The sequence below is a fragment of the Amaranthus tricolor genome, chromosome 3, assembly GCF_026212465.1.
Source record: "Amaranthus tricolor cultivar Red isolate AtriRed21 chromosome 3, ASM2621246v1, whole genome shotgun sequence".
NCBI classification, from domain to species: Eukaryota; Viridiplantae; Streptophyta; class Magnoliopsida; order Caryophyllales; family Amaranthaceae; genus Amaranthus; species Amaranthus tricolor.
Window position 1 is genome coordinate 578,599 of NC_080049.1, and position 23,862 is coordinate 602,460.

The following is a 23,862-nucleotide window of genomic DNA, read 5'->3' on the forward strand; positions in this document are numbered from 1 at the left end:
TACAGTTTTGTTTGTTGCCGATCAATGTCTTATGTATATACAATTAAAGGATTTTCGAATGGCATGAAGAAAGAAAGGATTTTCGAATGCGCTGAACTGAAATGAAGACGAAGTAATACAATTAAAGCATCACGTGACTGTCACATGCGGGTCAACGGTTAAAATTAGCAGTCAAAGGCCACAAACCGTTATAAGGTAGTGTTTTGCAAACAATTGTATTATATAAGGTAGTTTTTTCAAAAATTTTTACATAAGGTAGTTTTTAACAAAATGGGTATAAATTAGGTAGCTTTTTATATTTCTTAACAAATTATATCACTAAAATAGCCTGCACATACAGTAGCATTTTTAATCATATGATAGAATGATAGGAGAGGGGCTAGATGAGACAATTTATACACGTACTTACATAGGAAAACGTAGAAGTACTTACTCCAATTAAAAGAATAAAGTAATTTTCATTTATCAAGTCGTGCTTAATGGGCCCGGCCCATTTAAGCGAGCCTGTATATGGCCTGTCACGCACATAGGCCTACTCACAAGTCACAACCTTATCAACCCTACTAATATTTAGATGGTGAAAATTATACATTAAGACACACTATTATTCCACTCAAATTCTTATAGGCCTACTCACAAATTAATATCAAATGGACTTTTTGTTTTGATGTCATCTCACCGAGAGGTCTCGCACAAGAGTATCTCATCATTTTATGGTTCTCAAAGACAAAAATGACGACGAGATATCAAATTAAGGGGACTTATAAGGTGAGATTTGGTTTCGGGATTATCTAGACCGTGATCAGAGCCATTTATCCAAAAACTCTATGTTGAATTGTGCCACACACAAAACATAAGAATAGTAGTCGAATCGGCTCAGTATAGATTTTTTTAGCTCATAGTTTTATGTTTTCAACCCTACGTAAAATATTGTTTACTAGTCTGCAAGGAAGGATGTTTAGCGCATTTCCAATTCAACATCAACAAAGAAAACACACTGAAACGGACACACTGCAGCTGCAAGTATTCATTTGCTAGTCGATTAGTCTGCTTTATTCTCTAGCAGCTTCATACTACCTTCTATCATTTCTAAATTTAGAAACCATCTGATTACACCAAGAATTTTGGATGCAATAAGTTTCTAAAAATAGAGTATTTAGGCTTAAGCAACTACAAGTGTTGTTGCAGTTCATCCAAAGTGTTCCACCATACATGGATATCATGTTCCCTTTTCAACATATCTGCTATACGAATAATAACGCCAGGTACATTCCCACATTGTTGTAAGATACGATGTGCTACGCCTTCCATTTCTTCCGAGTCATATTCACTCATCTGCACCTCTTTTCGAAACAGCTCATGTGCTTCATCTTCTGACAACGGCTGCAGCTCGATTGTTTCTTGTGACTCCATTCTTCGCGAAACATTTGGTGACCGTGTAGTGAAAATCAATTTTCCCCCATTTGGATGCACAGGGATACCTACTTCAAATGATCTGAAATCTCTTATTAAACCATCTAGTATAAGAACAAATTTCCCTTTACTTCTCAAAGCTCTGTATAAAAAATCAGGCCGCCTACCTTCATCCTCTTCAGCTAATTCTAACCCAAGTGTTCGAGCAATCATGGTCGACAACTCATGGTTCGTGATATTCTCCCTAATTTGTACATAATAAACATTCGTGTTTACTAATAGTCGGTTGTAGATATGCTTAACGATTTCTGTTTTGCCTGTACCTTGTGCTCCATGAACACCAATACATGATATCCGATCTGATTTTATAAACTCCAACACTTTCTTGATATTACCGAATGCTTCGCTACCTATTAGGTTGGAAGTCAGATAAGGAAGCTCCGGTCTTACATTAGATATCAACGGAGCAGTCTGTAAAGACGTTCCAGTATCCAAGAGTTGTTCTACTTGCTGAAGTTTCTTGTCGACATGAACGATCCCTAACCATGCGCGATAAAAGAAATCTACAAAAATGTTCATATCTCTTCCTGCCTGCTCCAGAATATCCTTAACTTGGTTATCCACAGTCTGCACATTTTCCAACCAATTTCGTACTTCTGCCTTCACTTGGCGAAGGGTCTGATGCTCTGCAGCAGATGCCTCTGATCTGATGTCATGGGCTTTTCGGGTTAATCTTGTTGTTTTCATATGGAGGGTGTTTGTGTTGTTCTTCAAGCTGTAGCTGTTTTGGATTGGAGAAAGCTCTTGCAAATGAATATGAGAAGCCCAAAATGAAAAAGTGAAGTTACTTCATAAATACCTCCTGCATTTCGATTTTGGTACTATTCATTGTTTAAGTTTATTTTATATATTACGGTTAATATATAAGTTAAAATATAGTCAAGTGAGATCTTGTTTGAACCATCTAATTGCATACTTTCATAATATTAACATTTTATAATTTTTAAATATGTATAATTCAACATATAAATGAACAAAATAACACATTAAATTGCGTAAAAAATTAAATATAGTAAGTATAATAGAACGGAAGAAGTATGTTAGAGTACGTATACTCCTTCTGTTATTTAATATTGTTCGCATATGCCATTTTAGTTATGCAACTTGTTGTTTTCATAGATAATATTTCTATTTATGTGACAGTCTCTAGACAAAATTATTTTATTTATTTTTATTTAATATATTGATAGTATATACTTATGGTCATTACATATTTTGATCTTTATATTTTTTATCTCACTAATTTTATTTTTATATATTTTAAATATTGTTGATATTTATTTATCTTCTACCAAATTTGTTATTCAATAAATTAATATATCCGCCATCTAAAAAATTATATTTTAAAATTTTTGTGAATTTTTTTTTGTGAAAACAACTTTATGAAAATAAGATTATACTCCCTCCTATTCACCTAATATGTCTTATTTGACTTTTTACTATTTTTATAGGTAGTTAAATAGGACCACATGTGAAAGAAAAAATGTAGTGTTTTTAAATTTTGATAGGGGTAAAGTGGGGTTAATAATTGTAAAAGTGTGAAAATGTTAAGTTTAGTAAGAGTAAAGTTGATAAAGTTAACATACTAAAAATAGAAATGAGACATTTAAGGTGACTTAACCCAATATGAAAATAAGAAGTTTAACATTAATAGGAGGTAGGGCTGGCAAAAGCTGACCCGACCTGCTAACCTGATCTGAAACCGACCCGAAATTTGCGGGTTTGGGTTTAGATTTTTGACCCAATTAATTAAATGGGTCAACCCGACCTGATCTGTTTATTAAATGGGTTAGGTTCAGGTTGAATATTTAAACCCGAAAAAAACCTGTTTAACCCATTTATTAAATGGGTCAATCAGGTCAGGTCGACCCATATTTAACCCATTTAACCCATTATACTAGATGAGTGATGACACATTTATTAAATGGAATCACAGCCGTTGGATTTTGTTTGGCCTTGATCTAACCGTTGATTAATTTCCTATATAAACTAACCCTACCCACTCCTAACCCTAATCTCTTTCTTTACCCGTTCATTGCCCTTTCCCCCGCTCTCTCTCATTCTCTCTTTCTCTAACCAATCTCAGAAAACTCAAACTCTTTGGCTTTGTTTGTGATTTCAATTCTTTGGCTTTGAATCTGATTTCATTTCTTTGGTTTTCTTTCACTATATTTGACGAAAAGAGGGATTAGATCTGGTTTCGTTTCTGATCTTTGGTTTTGTATTGCTTTACATCTGGGTTTTCCGAAATTTCTCTAGTTTATTTTAATTTGATTATGATTTTGATTATGTTATTTTTTTGATTTTGTTTTTGGTTTGTTTTAAATTCCGAAAAGGAGGATCTGGTTCTAGTAGTTGATGAGATCTGTTTTGATTAATGATTCTCTTGCATGTTCTTATTTTGATATTTTTCGAATTTGTTGGGGTTTCATTTTTACTAAACTGGTAATTTGCATCTTGTTTTTTATTTCATTTTTCTGTTTCATTTTTATCGATTTTTTCGATTTTTTCGATTTTTTTGTTTGTGTTATGTTTACTCCATTTTTCTTTATGTTTTGCAAGATTCATATTTTCTGTTTCATTTTCTGGGCTTGTTGCTTCATCAATTTTTATTTTACTGTAATCTTTGTGTAATCTGTGTTAATACTGTGTTGATTTTGATTTTGTTTTACTAAACTGGTAATATTTTCTGTTTTGATTTTGATTTTACTCCATTTTTCTTTATTTACTCTATTTTTTGGTTTTCTGAGTGTTGCTTGCTGCTTCTCTGTGCTTGCTGCTTGCTGCTTCTGTGCGACTTTTTTTTCTATTTACTCTATTTTTTTCTGATTTGGATTGTGTTCGATTTTTCAGATTTTTCAGTTCAATCTTCCTGATCTTCAATTCAAGCTTGTACTGTGTTCGATTTTCAACTCCATTAATGGATGAAAGTATGTTTACTGTGTTCCATTAATGGATGAAGCTTGTAATGTTTTACAGTGTTAGCCATAAATTAGTTTTTATGTTGTAATTTTGTAACATTGTAATTTTGTAATATTGTAATTTTTATGTTGTAATTTTGTAATATTGTAATTTTGTAATATTGTAATTTTTGGGTCAAATGGGTCAAATGACCTGAATTATATAGGTTCAATGACCTGAAAAAAAAAAGCAGGTTAAATGGGTCATTAGCAGGTTGACCCGACCTGTAACAGATCAGGTCGGGGTTTCAATTTTTGACCCATTTAATTAAATGGGTCAGGTTCAGGTCAAGGGTCTGTTGACCCATTTATATATGACCCGAACCTGAAAACGACCCAACCCGACCTGTTTGACACCCCTAATAGGAGGGAATATAATATAGTGTGGGGTCTTCAAGTTGACTACTAAGATGAATAGCGGTAAACGAAGTCAAGACGCTAATTTCCAGTGAGCATATGAGCAGTTGCGATGAAACTCACTTTTGCATACTTTTCAACCATGCCCATGAGTAAATGTTAACCCAATTAGATAAAAAAAAAATGTATGTTGAGAAATCACGAAAACAATAATATCAAAGTCTTAATCATTAAAAATTGTGTTTAACTACATAAATTAATATATTTTGTTTTAGTATGAAGGAATTGTGCATGTAACATTTCAGGCAATTACTAAATATACTTAGAAAAACATCACACATAAAATAATTCTGGTACTTTTTATTATTTAATAATTTAATTACAACTTTTTTAAAAAATAGCCCAAATTTAAATTTCTCATTCAAACAAGGAGTATTTGATAATTCTTGGCTTTATATATTTATCATATTTCTTTATGGCAATCTGGCATTAATTGACAAAATAAATGATTTAAACAATAATAATTGCCAAATTTTTGACTTTTTGAACTCTTTTAGTATGCCCAATTCCGTTTGGATCCGTCATTTGTTTTCCAAATCCTAAAAGATTACGCATAAGTATACTGTATTGGACTAAGATTAACTATTAGATTGGGCTATATAATTACGGCCTTTTTATTCGTAACCTTATATTTTCTAAATATGGATGATTAGGAAATTCAGTTGGTCTTGGACAAGACGGCCTCATAATGAGACCGTTAATTTGGGCTAGTTCAATTCGCGTATGTAAAAATCTAGACATTTTTTTTTCATATTCCAGGTATTTTTCAATTTTGATCTTAAAAGGTATTAATTTTGACCTTAAAGGTATCAATTTTCAATATTAATACCTTTCAGGTCAAAATTGATAAATGCCCAGAAAATTAAAACATTGTTACACGCACATGAAATGGTCCGGCCCACACTTCATCTTAACTTGCGATGATCTCGTCTAAGTTTTTGTGTAGAAAATTTAGGCAATGTGTTGCAAACCCTAACATATTACTAATGTTTAAATCAAATTTATGGGTAAATTGTTTTATAGTCTTAGTCCACTCTAAAATTATGAGCAATGATATTTATATTTCTTTATATTCTAATAAATTACTTAAAATAAAAAGGTACATACTATTTAAGTGGGAACTTTGTGGATAAAGACTTTTTCGCAAGTGAATAAAGTTAGTCAACTTTGACAAGTCTTTTAAGTATTCTAACTTGTAAGTCATGTTGCGGTGTTATCTCCTACTCCCTCCGTTATTTTAAGTTTTTTCATTTTGGATTTTTCACACATATTAAAAAAAAGAAAATTTATGGTTGTAGTGGGTATTATTTTAATTAAATAGTAGTGTAAAGTAATAATTGTATTGAAAGTATGAGAGAAAAAATAATTATAAATAAAAAAAAGGGGTACATTAAAAGAAAATGGGGGGTTTTAAGGAATAAAAGTGGGATAAAAACTTTCTAAAAATAGAAAGTATTCTAAAGTGGAAGAACTTATGAAACTACACGTTATAGTAAGGTGGAAGAACTTAAAAGAACGGAGAGAGTATTATTTTTGTTTTTGAAATATTTAAGTGATTGAGATATTTACCTAAGAAAATGTAATTATTATTTGCAAGTATAATAGAAGGAGAAAACAGTGAATGAATCAACTTAATAATTCCATTACAAGTTGGTTTGACATGTTTATTTAACTTAATTAGTTTATATTTAAATATCATTGCGCTGATTTTGAGTAATGTTTAAATCAAAGTTACAACTAAGTTTTTTATAGACGGCCTAAAATAGTCTAAAAAAGTGTGAAATAGTCTAAAAAAGTGTGCAATCATATATACATACATATATATATATATATATATATATATATATATATATATATATATATATATATATATATATATATATATATATATATATATGAGAGGGATCTAATGAGAAGGGTTGCCAATGAGAAGGGTTGAAAATGAGAAGGGTAAGAAGGACTCCACACCTTTGATTTCACTAAAATAAAAAAAATCTATGGTCATGATTGAGGCAAAAACACATAATTGTAAAAGTAACTATGTTACATAGAAAAGTAACTATAAAATAATTTTTTAAAATGTTCTTAATTTATAATATAGTATCATTTTTTGTATATATAGTATCAAAACAAAATCAAACAAAAATCCTTCTCATCCTTCTCATCTTAAAATCCTTCTTGTTTGATCCTTTAATATATATATATATATATATATATACATATATATATATATATATATATATATATATATATATATATATATATATATATATATATATAACACTTTATCCATTCTGAAATGCTCGCTACATTTTTATTATTGACACTATTCATTGTTCAATCTTATTTTATATATTGCGACTAATGTGTAAGAAAAAAATATAATTAAGTGAGATCTTATTTAAATCGTCTAATCGCATATTTTCATAATATTAACTTTTTATAATTTTTACATTTATATAGTTCAATATAAAAATTATGCGTAAAAAGTTGATGACGACAATGACTTCACCATTAAACGTCAAATAAGTTGAGCACTCATAAATCAACTTTCATGGAAGTTTCAGGGAAATTACATCATGATTCATAAATCATTATCAATACAACTTTTTTACCGATGACCATATAACGACTCCCTCATTTGCTATAATTTTAACGTATTTTTATTTTGAGTTGATTTTCTTGTTTTATATTTTCTTAAAAGGATATATTATTTTTTTGGAAATAACATACTATTTTTTAATCACATTTATATATTTTAATTCTTTTTACAATTTATTTATACAATGTAATTTTTCTTTACTTAATTTTTACTAAATATTCACCTTTTCTTAAAAATGCCTAACTATTTTACCGATTATTGTATTGAAGACATTTAAAATCTTTACTAGTCTACATTCAAATAAAAAAAATATTTGGTAGGAACTATTGTTTCAAATAAAAAAAATATAAATATTCTTTAAAAGGAGAAACGTTTGCCTCACTCAAGGATCACAAATATAAAGTTTAAGTTGAATGTTTATATTGCGTCTAAGTTTAGGAAACAATTAATGTAAGTTAATGATAAATAAAAATAAAGATAAGATTTAAGGTGGTTCACCATCTTTGAGCTACATCACCAACTTTAAGAGGGAGCAATTAAATTAGAATTTTAAAGTATATATTGAAAAAAAAATATTCATGTGAGATGTTATTAGATTTGTCTTGATGTAAAATTTTTTAATATATAATTTTTATAATTTTTCATGATGTGTAATCAGAGATATTAAAGCTTAAAATTAGCTAAAAAATATGTGTAAAAGGTAAAGTGGACAAATATAAAAGAACGAAAGAGAAATTAAAAATGAGATATTTAAAGTGACTTGATCCAATAAAAAAATAAGACACTTAAGGGGCTGTTTGGTTGGGTGTAATAATCAAAGGGAAAGGGAATGAACAGACTCAATTCCCTTTGTTGTTGTTTGTTTGCCACTTTCTATCATTTACTTCCCCCCTTTTTTATTTTTGTGTTTACCCAAAAGTATTGTCCCCTCATTCCCCACCCTCCCCAAGACTTTTTCATTCTCATTCCCCACTTCATTACCCATCACTCTATCCTCTCAAACCCTACAGACAGCCGTCCCCCTCCTCCCTCAAGTTCTCCTCTCTTCCTCACGGCTCCTCCCTCAAGTTGTTGCGCGTGCTGCCATTGTTCAAATCCAAATCTCGACTTTCCTGCCGCCATTGTCATTCTTCAATCCAAATCTACCACATTTCGTAGCATTCTTCTCCTCAATCTCAACTTTCCTACCGCCATTGTCAAATGTAAGTTATTCTTCTACTACTGCTGATTTGAATCTCTTTTCTCTTTACTCTTTTTTCTAATTTCTACTGCTTTTTTGATGAATTGAAATTCATGTAATTTCTGCTGTCGCCATTGATGAATTGCTGGAAGTTTATGCATCAACCCATTAAGTAATACATTACAGAGCAAATGATAGATAGTAGTATGAGGGAGATGATGATAATTTACCAACCACCCAAAAGGAAAAAAAAACCCAGTTTTTATTTTTTATTTTGAACACAAAAAACCCACAAAAAATTCAATAAAGGAGTGAAGAAATAGAACCCACAATTCATATTTCCATAATCTGTAGTTTTTCTGGTATTTTCTCAACCCAATATAATCTTTTTTGTTTTATGATAATTTTTAAGGTGTTGTATTGTGTTTATTGTGATGGGGTGTATTTTAATCAATCCATTATGTCAAAGTTCTGTTCTTTTTGTTTTTATGAGTTATACTAACATTTGAGTCTTTGATGTTCTACATAGTTTTGTTGCTTAATTGTATTTTGATGGGTTTAATTGGATTCATTGATTTCTTAATGATTAAAGATTTGCTACATGAAAAATGTTATACAAGTGTTAGTATTGGAGAAAGCTTACTTGATTGTTGGTTTAGTAGATGCAAAAGCTTACTTTATATATCTTGAGTATAATATGTAAACTAGTCAATGATATGGTGTTATTGATGTTCTTTTCTACAGAAAATGGCTCGCATTGGTATTTCTTTGAAAAGGAAGAGAAATTGAGACTTTATTCGGTTCATAATTAGTATGATAAATTGTGTTGTGTTGCTACATTTGATGTGGTACTCGATGAGAAAAACTATATACGATTCCCATTATCTTAAGCTTGATAAAAAAACTAGAAGAAAAATGAGAATGTACAACTTGAATAGAATGATTAGAGAAAGTGACAATTTGTGTAGGAACTATCTTCGTATAAATCAATACACATTTGGTGTACTTTTAGAGATGGTTAGAGATATTGGTGGATTAAATGAAACAAGAAACACATGTTTGGAAGAGATGGTTGCGGGTTTCTTATACACATTAGCTCACCATAAGAAAAATAGAATGATGGGTGCACATTTTTATAGAAGTGGTGAAACTATTAGTAGACAATTTCATGCTTGTTTGTTAGCAATCTTAAAGTTACATCTTAAGAAACCAACACCAATACAAGAGGATTGCAACGATGAAAGATGGAAATATTTCAAGGTAAATAAAAAATCAACACTTTAATTTGAGATAAAATAGAGAGACTATTACATAATTTAAAGTGCTATTGTTTGTTTTGTAGAACTCATTAGGAGCCAAGTTTAGGGCTATTTCTCAAATGTTAAATACAAGTGGATTCATTTGGGATGATGAAAAAAAAATGGTTTTTGTGGACCGGGCTGTTTATGACGAGTTTTGCAAGGTATGATAACCTTTGTAAGGTAATTTTAATTATGTTTGAGATAGTTTGATGATGTTGTATATTTGATCATTTTGAGCATTTTTTTGTCTTTCAGAATCATCCAAATTGCAAAAACTTGTATGGAGTTTCATTTCCGCACTTTCATGAACTCATGAATGTTTATGGCAAGGATTACTGGAAAACCAGCTGAAGATTATGTTGAAGCAATCAAGAATTTGCAAAATGTTGCCCCTCCACAGGTTACACTTGATTCAAGTGATGATGAGGGAGTTGCTGCTAGTGGTAATGCCACTCAAACTGTCACTTCTCCTCCTGCAAAAAAGATGAAGACTGAAAAAACTTCTAAAAGAAGTAAGAGAGGAAATGGTGGTGCTGGAAGTTCTAATGAATTGACTAGCTTATAAGCATTCATGAAAGACATGAATGTTCATCTTTCCACTATGGCAAATGTGATGGCACACACTGACGATCGTGAACAGCGTGCGAATGAAAGAGAGCAAAAAATAGTTGAAAAGACTGAGTAAGTGCTAGAGGAACTACTCTCTTTCAATTTAGAAGGTGTCACTCCTAACCAAGTTTTTGAAGTGGCTAACATTCTAACCACACAACCAAATAAGCTCATGATATTTTCAAAGTGTCCCGACGCTTTGAAAAGGTGCTTATGTTAAGAGTCTTCTTGGAGGAATTGAAAATGGTAATGCTTAAATCTTATGTTGTGGTTTCATGTATGATTTTGAATTAGGTGTTGTTCACAAACTACTACTTTTGGCATGAACTTTATCTAAAAAGGACTATTGGCAAAGACTTGGGTCTTACTAGAACACTTTTGGTATGAATTTTGATCTAGAAACAAGTGATTATTTATAATTAATGGAGCTAGAAAGATATTATTTAGAGTTATGTTTTTTTTTTCTTCATATTATAGGAAAAGATGATACAGGTTAATAATATTTTTTTTTTAAATAAGTTTTTTAAGTTTATCATATAATAACTAGTTATTTTTGAAAAAAATATAAAAGAATTTAAAAACTCATAATTTGATTCCTTAACTTGAACCAAACAGTCACAAAGGGAATCAATGAGCAGTTCATTCCGTTTCCTGAACACAGCCAAACGGCTAGGCTAAAGTAGGGAAATCCATTCCTTTCTCCTTCATTCCCTTTCCTCATACCATTCTGATTCCCTTGTGCGAACTAAACGGCTCCTTAAGATGAATACGAGGAAATATAATATAGTGTGGGGTCTTCAAGTTGATTACTAAGACCCGCTGGAAAATATATTTTCTACTCTAATGACACTGTAGAGTAAACGAAGTCAAGACGCCAATTTCCAGTGAGCATATGAGCAGTTGCGACGAAACTCACTTTTGCATACTTTTCAACCATGCCCATGAGTAAATTTTAACCCAATTAGATACAAAAAAAATTGTATGTTGAGAAATCACGAAAACAATAATACCAAAGCCTTAATTATTAAATACTGTATTTGATTACATAAATTAATATATTTAATTTTAGTGTGAAGGATTTATGCATGTGACATTTCAGGCAATTACTAAATAAATTTAGGAAAGCATCACACATAAAATAATTCTGGTACTTTTTATTATTTAATAATTTAATTACCATTTTTTTAAAAAATAGCCCAAATTTAAATTTCTCATTCAAACAAGGAGTATTTGATAATTCTTGGCTTTATATATTTATCATATTTCTTTATGGCAATCGGGCATTAATTGACAAATTTAATGATTTAAACAATAATAATTGCCAAATTTTTGACTTTTTGAACTCTTTTAGCTTACCCAATTCCTTTTGAATCCGCCATTTGTTTTCCAAATCCTAAAAGATTACGCATAAGTATATTGTATTGGACTAAGACTAACTATTTGATTGGGCTATATAATTACGGCCTTTTTATTCGTAAGCTTATATTTTCTAAATACGGATGGTTAGGAAATTCAGTTGGTCTTGGACAAGACGGCCTCATAATGAGACCGTCAATTTGGGCTGGTTCAATTCGCGCATGTAACAATCTGAAAATTGTTTTTTATGTTCTGGACATTTTTCATTTTTAATCTTAAAAGGTATCAATTTTGACCTAAAAGGTATCAATTTTATCAATTTTGACTTAAAAGGTATCAATTTTATCAAATTTGACCTTAAAGGTATGAATTTTCAATATTAATACCTTTCACGTCAAAATTGATAAATGCCCAAAAAATTAAAATATTGTTACACGCACGTGAAATGGCCCGGCCCACACTTCATTTAAACTTGCGATAATCTCGTCTAAGTTTTTGTGTAGGAAATTTAGGGAATGTGTTGCAAACACTAACATATTACTAATGTTTCTAATGTTTAAATCAAATTTATGGGTCGATTGTTTTATCGTCTTAGTCCACTCTAAAATTATGTGCAATGATATTTATATTTCTTTATATTCTAATAAATTACTTAATTCTATTTTTGAAATAAAAAGGTACATACTATTTAAGTGGGAACTATGTGGATAAAGACTTTTTAGCAAGTGAATAAAGTTAGTCAACTTTGATAAGTCTTTTAAGTATTCTAACTTGTAAGTCATGTTGTGGTGTTATCTCCTATTATTTTTGTTTTTGAAATATTTAAGTGATACAGATATTTATATAAGAAAATGTAACTATTATTTGCAAGTATGATAGACGGAGAAAACAGTGAATGAATCAACTTAATAATTCCATTACAAGTTGGTTTGACATGTTTATTTAATTTAATTAGTTTATATTCAAATATCATTTCGCTGATTTTGAGTAATGTTTAAATCAAAGTTACAGGTAAGTTTTCTATAAACGATCTAAATTAGTCTAAAAAAGTGTGCATTAATATATATATATATATATATATATATATATATATATATATATATATATATATATATATATATATATATATATATATATATATATATATATATATATATATATATATATATATATATATATATATATATATATATATATATATAAACTTCCTCCGTTCTGAAATAGTCGCTACATTTTTATTATTGACACTATTCATTGTTCAATTCTATTTTATATATTGCGACTAATATGTAAAAAATAATAGTCAAGTGAGATTTTATTTGAATCGGTTCAATATAAAAATTATCAAAATTATGTAAAAAGTAGATGACGACTCAAAAATCAACTTTCATGGAAGTTTCAGGGAAATTACATCATGATTCATAAATCATTATCAATACAACTTTTTGACCGATGACCATAAGTGCTCCCTTATACGTTATTTAGTTATTTTTTATTTAAAGTTATTTTTTTATTTTGTATACTACCTCCTATTCAGCTGAATTGTCCCTTTTTTTTTTTGGCACTATTCACTTATCACTCTTAATTTGTATTTTACTCTTAATCTATAAGTTAAAACATAGTCATATGGGATCTTGTTTGATTTGTCTCAATACAAGGATTATTAATATCAACTTTTTATAATTTTTAATTAAGCATAATTTGAGATATTAAGAGTTAAAATGTTGCCTCGGCAAGTGTGAAAAGTCAAATGAGACAGTTCAGCTGAATAGGAGGGAGTATTATTTTTGTTTTTAGAAATACACTCATCACTGTATTCTAATATTATTCATGTATTTTAATTTATCTAATTTTTATTGATATAATTTAATCTGTATATTTATTTATTTTTCAAATATTCATTTTTTTAATAATATCTCACTTTTTTTAATGATGTTAAATTAAGAGGACAAAAAAGTAATTAACTATTTTACAATTTTATTGTTTGGATGACATTATAACGGTTTATTTCAAATATGAAAGAAATAAAATAAGTAGAATAATTTCAAATAGAATAATAACAAAAGAAAAATATTTTGGTAGGATCTATTTTCAAATAAAAAAAAGAAGTTATTTTTCATTCCTAATTAATGTTTCTATAAAAACACACTTCAAACACTACTCATATTCATATACTTCCTTCTCTTTCCTTCTCTATATTGAGTTTTCTTTTGGTATTATTTCTAATTGGCTTCTCTTTACATTTATTCTTTCTTTATTTATACTTCAGTGGTCTCAGACTGCAATTTTTTAATGGCTCAGGTATGTTATTCTTTCTATAAAAATGCAGTATTGTAATTTCATGAAAATTTAGAACATTCATTTCTTTGTCAATGTGTTCTGTTGCTCTCATAACATTCATTCTTCTATTTTATTGATTAAGTTTGGTATATTTTATGCTTAAAGGAGAAATTCAAACATGAGTTTCATAGATATATGATGTATATGAGTTTAATTTATCAAGGTGGGATTTATAGAGGTATTTATTTAGTTCATCGGATTAATTTTGGGTCACAAGTTTTGGGTCGATTTAAGATCGGGTCTTGTGTTCATATTGATGTTTACCTAATTTTAAATTAATTTGAAAGTCTATTTAAATCGAGTTCGATTACAAGGTCGATTGGTCGGATCTATTTTGACCGCGTTTCAAATCTTATAAGAACTTTAATATGTACTTTTTGTAATATTAATTCTTTTTTCATTGTTTTTTATTTTTTTGTTACTAATAGACTGTGTATATGTTGGCTGTTGCTGGTTTTATAATTAATGTGGAGCGATTAATATTAATGTGGAGCAATTAAATTAGAATTTTAAATTATATATTGAAAAAAAGATATTCTTGTGAAATGTTATTAAATTTTTCTTGATGTAAAGTTTTTTAATATATAATTTTTATAATTTTTCATGATGTGTAATCAGAGATATTAAGACTTAAAATTAGCTAAAAATATGTATAAAATATAGAGTGGACAAATATAAAAGAACGAAAGAGAAATTAAAAATGAGATGTTTAAGGTGACTTAATCCAATAAGAAAATAAGACACTTAAAATGAATAACAGAATAAGTGGAAATATAATATAGTGTGGGGTCTTCAAGTTGATTACTAAGACCTGCTGGAAAATACATGTTCTACTCTAATGACGCCAATTTCGAGTGAGCATATGAGCAGTTCGACGATACTCACTTTTGCATACTTTTCAGCCATGCCCATGAGTAAATTTTAACCCAATTAGATACAAAAAAAAAAAAAAGAGAAATCACGAAAACAATAATAAATTATTAAATATTGTATTTGAGTACATAAATTAATATATTTAACTTTAGTGTCAAAGATTTATGCATGTGATGTGACCTTTCAGGCAATCACTAAATATATTTAGGAAAGCATCACACATAAAATAATGTTGGTACTTTTTATTATTTAATAATTTAATTACATTTTTTTAAAAAAAATAGCCCAAATTTATTTCTCATTCAAACAAGGAGTATTTGATAATTCTTGGCTTTATATATTTATCATATTTCTTTATGGCAATCGGGCATTAATTGACAATTAACTGATTTAAACAATAATAATTGCCAAATTTTTGACTTTTTGAACTCTTTTAGCATACCCAATTCCTTTTGGATCTGTCATCTGTTTTCCAAATCCTAAAACATTACGCATAAGTATATTTTATTGGACTAAGATTAACTATTAGATTGGGCTATATAATTACGGCCTTTTTATTCGTAATCTTATATTTTCTAAATATGGATGGTTAGGAAATTCAGTTGGTCTTGGACGAGACGGCCTCTAAATGAGACCGTCAATTTGGGCTGGTTCAATTCGCGCATGTAACAATCTGGACATTTTTTTTTTCATATTCTGGACATTTATCATTTTTGATCTTAAAAGATATTAATTTTAACCTGAAAGATATCAATTTTATCAATTTTGACTTTAAAGGTATCAATTTTCATTATTAATACCTTTCAAGTCAAAATTGATAAATGTCCAAAAATTAAAATATTGTTACACGCACGTGAAATGGCCCGGCCTACACTTCATCTAAACTTGGGATGATCTCGTCTAAGTTTTTGTGTAGGAAATTTAGGCAATGTGTTGCAAACCCTAACATATTACTAATATTTAAACAAATTTATGGGTAAATTGTTTTATAGTCTTAGTCCAATCTAAAATTATGTGCAATGATATTTATATTTCTTTATATTCTAATAAATTACTTAATTCTATTTTTGAAATAAAAAGTTACATACTATTTAAGTGGGAACTATGTGGATAAAGACTTTTTAGCAAGTGAATAAAGTTAGTCAACTTTGAAAAGTCTTTTAAGTATTCTAACTTGAAAGTCATGTTGTGGTGTTTTCTCTTATTATTTTTGTTTTAAAAATATTTAAGTGATAGAGATATTTACATAAGAAAATGTAACTATTATTTGCAAGTATAATAGACGGAGAAAACAGTGAATGAATCAACATAATAATTCCATTATAAGTTGGTTTGACATGTTTATTTATTTTAATTAGTTTATATTTAAATATCATTCCGCTGATTTTGAGTAATGTTTAAATCAAAGTTACAGGTAAGTTTTCTATAGACGGCCTAAAATAGTCTAAAAAAGCGTGCAATTATATATATATATATATATATATATATATATATATATATATATATATATATATATATATATATATATATATATATATATATATAGGAGGGATCCAATGAAAATGGGTTGAAAATGAGAAGGGTAAGAAGGATCCTACACCTTTAATTTCACTAAAATAAAAAAATATATGGTCATGAATCATGATTGAGCCAAAAACACCTAATTGTAAAAGTAACTATGTTACATAGAAAAGTAACTATAAAATAATTTTTTAAAATGTTCTTAATTTATAATATAGTATCCTTTTTTGTATATATAGTAACAAAACAAAATCAAACAAAAATTCTTCTCATCCTTCTCATTTTAAAATCTTTCTTATTTGATCATATATATATATATATATATATATATATATATATATATATATATATATATATATATATATATATATATATATATATATATATATATATATATACACGTACTTTCTCTGTTCTGAAATACTCGCTACATTTTTATTATTGACACTATTTATTGTTCAATCTTATTTTATATATTGCGACCAATATGTAAGAAAAAATATAGTCAAGTGAGATCTTATTTAAATCGTCTAATCGCATACTCTCACAATATTAACTTTTTATAATTTTTGTATTTAAAAGTTGATGACGACAATGACTTCACCATCAAACGTCAAATAAGTTTAGCACTCAAAAATCAACTTGCATGGAAAGACGAAAGAAGTTTCACCGATGACCATATAACGACTCCCTCATTTGCTATAATTTTAACGTATTTTTATTTTGTGTTGATTTTCTCATTTTATATTTTGTTAAAAGGATATATTATTTTTTTGGAAATAACATACTATTTTTTTAATCACATTTATATATTTTAATTCTTTTTAAAATTTATTTATACAATGTAATTTTTCTTTACTTAATTTTTACTAAATTTTCACCTTTTCTTAAAAATGCCTAACTATTTTACCGTTTTATTGTATTGAAGACATTTAAAATATTTACTAGTCTACATTCAAATAAAAAAATTTTTTGGTAGGAACTATTGTTTCAAATAAAAAAAATAAAAATAGTCTTTAAAAGAAGAAACGTTTGCCTCAGATCACTCAAGGATCACAATATAAAGTTTAAGTTGGATGTTTATGTTGCCTCTAAGTTTAGAAAACAACTAATGCAAGTTAATGATAAATGAAAATAATAAATAAATACATAAGACAAGATTTAATGTGGTTCTCTTTAAAATTATGTTTTATTCTCTTTGATGAAAATGTAATTGACTTCTTCAAGGATTTTTTATGGAAAGATCACAGAAAATATTGGGAAATAATATCATCATCGATTAAACTTTTTGACCGATGACCATAAGTGCTCCCTTATACGTTATTTAGTTATATTTTATTTAAAGTTATTTTTTTATTTTGTATATTATTTTTATTTTTAGAAATACACTCACCACTTCATTTTAATATTATTCATGTATTTTAATTTATCTAATTTTTATTGATATAATTTAATCTCTATATTTATTTATTTTTCAAATATTCATTTTTTGCTTAATAATATCTCACTTTCTTAATGATGTTAAATTAAAAGGACAAAAAAGTAATTAACTATTTTACAATTTTATTATTTGGATGACATTATACGGTTTATTTCAAATATGAAAGAAATAAAATAAGTAGAATAATTTCAAATAGAATAATAACAAAAGAAAAATATTTTTTGGTAGGATCTATTTTCAAATAAAAAAAAAGTTATTTTTCATTCCTAATTAATCTTCCTTCTCTTACCTTCTCTATAAAAACACTGCAATATTGAGTTCTCTTTTTCATATACTTCCTTCTCTTTCCTTCTCTATATTGAGTTGTCTTTTGGTATTATTTCTAATTGTCTTCTTTTTTCTTTATTTATACTTCAGTGGTCTCACACTGCAATTTTTTAATGGCTGAGGTATGTTATTTATGTTCTGTTGCTCTCATAACATTCATTCTTCTATTTTATTGATTAAGTTTGGTATATTTTATGCTTAAAGGAGAAATTCAAACATGAGTTTCATAGATATATGATGTATATGAGTTAAATTTATCAAGGTGGGATTTATAGAGGTATTTATTTAGGTCATCGGATTAATTTTAGGTCACAAGTTTTGGGTCGATTTAAGATCGGGTCTTGTGTTCATATTGATGTTTACCTAATTTTAAATTCATTTGAAAGTCTATTTAAATCGAGTTCGATTACAAGGTCGATTGGTCGGATCTATTTTGACCGCGTTTCAAATCTTATAAGAACTTTAATATGTACTTTTTGTAATATTAATTCTTTTTTCATTGTTTTTTATTTTTTTGTTACTAATAGACTGTGTATATGTTGGCTGTTGCTGGTTTTATAATTAATGTGGAGCGATTAATATTGATGCTTGAATGATGTCGGTCCGATTCGCATAATCTAAAATGATCTTAATTCTTCAAGAATTAAAAACTTAGCTAAATATGCCATGTTTATTAAAAAAATAAAAATAAAAATAAAAATAATAAAAAAAAAAAGGTGAATATGCTATGTGCCTTCTCTTGGCATGATAAGATCTAAAGCCAGTTTTGAAAACCAAAAGTGAATCACAAGTAGATCTGCTATTTGATTTAAGATATTTATATGGGTTGGAATGGGATAGACTCCTATTTAAGATAGTATAATAGATTTTTCCATAAAACAAAAAAAAACTTAAATATAAATAGTAGTGTTGAACTTAAATCTTATGAATTTAATTTAAAAGGCATTTCTATGTGTTTTTTTTTTTGTTTAAATAGTCTTTCTTTTCAACGTTTAGTTGGATTTTAATCATCCATTTGATATTTACTTTTATAATCAAAAATTCCTAATCAATCACTGTGATTTGTAAATCACCACAAGAAAAACAAAATTAATATAATAAATTAAATAAAAAAAAGATAAATTAAAACAACAGAATTCTCACCATATTAAATCCTACCACATAAGGTTGATTTTTTAACATCACAAATAACCTTTATTTACTAAGACCTTCTCCTTTTGATATTACTATATATATCAAATCCTTTTGATAGTCAATCAAGAAGCTCTTTCTTTACAAAAATGAGCAAAATGTTCAATCTCTCATGAATAAATGAAACGTTGGCCCGCTCCAGACGGTTAATAGGTTGAATTTTTAGAAGCAAATTTTTATATGTTTTTTGCATCATTCGATATTTTGCAATGGGCTGATTTTTTGTTTTGGTATTTAATTATTGTCATTTCTACTTAGGTAATTTTCTCATGACTAATATTCAATTCACTTTTTTATGTTACTATTAAAATTTAATTAATAAATTAAATTGAATAATTATAAACTTAATAAATAAAAAATTTAAGTACTTTAAAATATTAAAAATAATAATTTTTATTCTGACAACTAATTTTGCAAAAAATGTGCCACGCATTATTTTTCCTTGTATGCAATACAAAATGTGAATGAAGAATCAAATTATTATTCTCTACTATTGAATGTATTTGTCGCATTTGTTTTTTGGATTCCATTGATTAATCACTTTTAATATATATTATATTTTTAATCTTTAAATTAAAATATAGTCAAGTGAAATCTTGTTTTATTCATTTCAATATAAATGTTATTTTCAGGTATTTATAATTTTTAATTATATACAATTAGAAAAATGTAAAAATAAAAAATATATTAAATAGAGTACTAAAAGTAAATGGATAATAAAAAGAAGTATTGAATATGTTTCATACTTCCCCTGTTCTACAATTTTGTCTTACTTTCTTTCTTTTATATTGTCTCATCAAATTATCCTTATTTTTAATTTAGCGAAGATCCAAAATAACTATTTTTAACATTCATCCATATATTTAACAAAAGATTTCCGATGACATTTACGTATGTCTCTACTTTCCCATGAAATATTACTTTACTCATTTTTCTTAATTGCCATTGGGGCAAAATTGGTGGGACGAAGAAAGTGTATTGCTATTGTTTACCTTAGCTTTTCTAATAATTATTGTAACATGCTTTGGCTGGATACTTACTAGTATCATATGAATCAGGGGCTACTCCCGAAATTGGGTTCTTTGAACGACTCCATTGTGGTACAAAAGTTAGAGACCCTGGAAGAGAAGATGAAGAGACTAACTGCACGAAAAGATGATATTTGTGCAGAATGTAATCAAGCTGAGTTACAAGCTGGGAAAAGAAAAAGACAAGAAGTTATTGATTGGTTGGATACTTACAAACTCAAAAGATCTAAGTTTGAAAGTATTGTGGACGAATTCCAGAAATCAAGAGGGTTTTTCACCAATATGCAACTCAATGATCGCATAAACGTAATGACAAAAGAGGTTGATGATCTTTTTCAGGTGAGTGACTTTCCAAATGGTTTGGTACTCGATGATCCTAAGACTAAGGAAGTGCCATTTTATCCCGAACCATTGTATGGTGAGCTTTTCCAGAAAAATGTTCGAATGATTCGAGAATGGCTTGATGATCATCCTTTAGCATATTCAATTGGGGTTCTTGGTATGGGAGGTATAGGGAAGACCACGCTCATGAAAAACATATACAATCAGCTACTGGGTGATTACAAATCAGGGCGTGTTATTTGGGTAACAGTTTCAAGTGATTGCAATTTGTACATGTTACAGGAAAAAGTTGCAAAAGAGATTGGTGTAGAGCTTTCTAGTAAGGTACATACTGATAAGAGAGCTTCTGAATTACATCATTCTTTTGTCATGATGAAGAAGAATGTGGTGCTTTTTCTTGATGATGTGTGGGAAAAGTTTCAATTGAGTTCTATTGGCATTCCAAATAAAGAGAATGGATGTAAGATTAACATCATCCTTAGCACTAGAAAAGAAGACGTGTGCCGAATGACGGGGTGTAAGAATTATGTCATTCGAGTTCAAGTTCTTTCAGAGCATGAGGCATGGGATTTGTTTAAGAACAAGCTCGAGACTTATGATGATCTTTGTTTTGAGGGCCAAGAAATAGCAAAATTAGTGGCTAAGGAGTGTGCGTGTTTGCCGCTTGCAACCATTGTCATAGCTCGTAGTATGATAGGCGTTTTTGACGTGCTAGTGTGGAAAAATGCTTTAGCTGAGTTGAAAAATCCAAGTAGGGTGCATGAAGACATGGATGAAAAGGTGCTTCAGAAACTAAAATTCAGCTATGATCGCCTCAATAATGAGCTTCTAAAACAGTGTTTCTTAAGTTGTGTGCTATATCCAGAAGATTTATTTATATTTAATGAAGCTTTAATAGAGTATTGGATTATGGAAGGAATGTTGGATGATAAAGGGAGCAGGTTAGAGAAAAAGTACAAAGGCCATGACATCTTAGAAAAACTAAAAAACTCATGCTTATTGGAATATGCTAGAGATGACTGTGTGAAGATGCATGATGCGGTGAGAGAAATGGCTATTTCGATCACAAATTGTTGTCCACGTTTTCTAGTAAAATCAGGAAAACAATTGCAGGAAGTACCAGAAGAAGGATTATGGAGTCGAGATCTAGTGAAAGTCTCACTGAGCGACAATTATGACATCACAGTGATTCCATATGGTATGGCACCTCGGACTCCAAATCTCACAGTGCTCAAGCTTGATCACACTTCTTTAACGAAGATCCCAGAATCTTTCTTTGATCATATGAGGGCTCTTAAAATTCTTGATTTGTGTAATACTAAAATTAAAAGGGTGCCAGAAGGTATTTCAAAGTTGGAAAATTTAAGGGCACTCTTACTTCATGGCTGTTCGGAGCTAACTTATTTGCCATCACTGGAAAAGCTTACAAATCTAAGAGTGTTGGACTTGGATCGCAACTACAAGCTTGAAGAAAATGTGAGAGGAATAGAAAGATTAGAGAAGCTAGAGAAGGTATACTGCCGTTGGATTATAAATGATGATATGACTGGTTTTAATGGGCTTATACAACGTTTACATCATTTAAGTTGCTACAGGTTCTGGCTTACATCACATGATCATTTTGATGTCAACGATAGTCCATTCAATAGAATATCGTGGCTTACAGGATATCAAGAAAGTGAGAGGATGGTGTGTATCACAGGTGTAGAATTTGGAGAGGAGACAAGTCTACTTCCTACTTCAATTGAGGTGCTTTTAATTGACGAATGTAATATAAAGGGGAAAAGAGCATTGACAGATATTTCCCCCTCCTTGGTAAACCAGGTTATCATAACAGAATGTATAGGGTTAGAATATATATTTACCGGGACGCAACAACTAGATAGCCTTCAAAAATTACAAATCGATGAGTCGTCTGATTTGACAAGGATAGTAGAATTCTGTAGCTGCTCCTTTTTCCAACTTGAAGTTCTACATATATTCAAATGTCCAAAACTAAAGGAGATGTTTCCATTCAGCAAGCATTGGAACCTCCCCAACTTGCGCTCCTTAATGGTGAGTAATTGTGATTTATTGGAGCGTATATTTGAATCAAACAACGGTACTCTACCCAATCTTGTTCTTTCTATTCCTAGATTAGAACTACTACTTTTAAATTGCCTACCAAAGTTGCACTGCATATATGAGGGGCTAATTGTTTTTTATTATAAAAAAAGGGTACTCTACATAGATGAATGTCCAGAGTTGCGGGTGTTGAATGATATAAAACACATAATATGCCCTGCATCACCGTCTACATTAGCTTCCATTTCCAAAGATGCAGAATTTTGGGAGATCTTTCAGCAGTATGAACCCCTAAATGTTACCCAGATTTCTCATAAAATCAATGAAATTCTCGAATGGGATGCAGCTTTATCACTCTCCCTTTCTTAATTTTCAAGTATGTACGTTGTGAAGTAATAGCAGATATTGTATTTTAGATTAACATATTATTTGAAACTAAGTTTGTCAAGTAATATATTACTGTTGGAAGGTGTGATTATGAACTTGAATTTTTCATAGAAAATCTTGGATTTGAGTGATGTTTTACATCTCAAAGTGATGATATTCAAAACATTGCCATAAACTTGTTGCATTTATTTATTTATTTTTCAATTTCAATATTTATTTTATTTATTTTTTCAATTCTCAACTACAATTAAATTCCATTAAATTGCAATTTTTAATTAATTTAGCCTCCTGAACATCAAATCGTATTGCCAAAATTATTTTTTCAAACAATAAAAGATAAAAAAAATAAGAATTTTGATAAAATCGAAATTTGATATCCAATATACGATCTAAGGTAAATCGGATTTCCCGTTTATTCGAACCGGTACTAGATCATGATTTTTACTATCC

At 28.9% G+C, this 23,862-nt stretch overlaps 2 protein-coding genes across 2 annotated transcripts; one reads left to right on the plus strand and one right to left on the minus strand.

The window, feature by feature from the left end:
• Window positions 1–1,170: 1,170 nt before the first annotated feature.
• Window positions 1,171–2,160, minus strand: LOC130807513 (probable disease resistance protein At1g15890). Its single transcript, XM_057672742.1, has one exon. It carries the CDS (start codon window positions 2,158–2,160, stop codon window positions 1,171–1,173), a length of 990 nt encoding a protein of 329 aa, XP_057528725.1.
• Window positions 2,161–14,065: 11,905 nt separating this feature from the next.
• LOC130807949 (disease resistance protein SUMM2-like) lies at window positions 14,066–23,587 on the plus strand. The gene is made up of 3 exons (XM_057673359.1): window positions 14,066–14,199; window positions 18,491–18,522; window positions 20,650–23,587. Exons 2-3 carry the CDS (start codon window positions 18,514–18,516, stop codon window positions 23,392–23,394), a joined length of 2,754 nt encoding a protein of 917 aa, XP_057529342.1. The 5' UTR covers window positions 14,066–14,199; window positions 18,491–18,513; the 3' UTR covers window positions 23,395–23,587.
• Window positions 23,588–23,862: the final 275 nt, after the last annotated feature.

Excerpts from the sequence above, each read along its gene's own strand:
- LOC130807513 (XM_057672742.1), bottom strand. The coding sequence starts at position 2,160 with ATGAAAACAACAAGATTAACCCGAAAAGCCCATGACATCAGATCAGAG.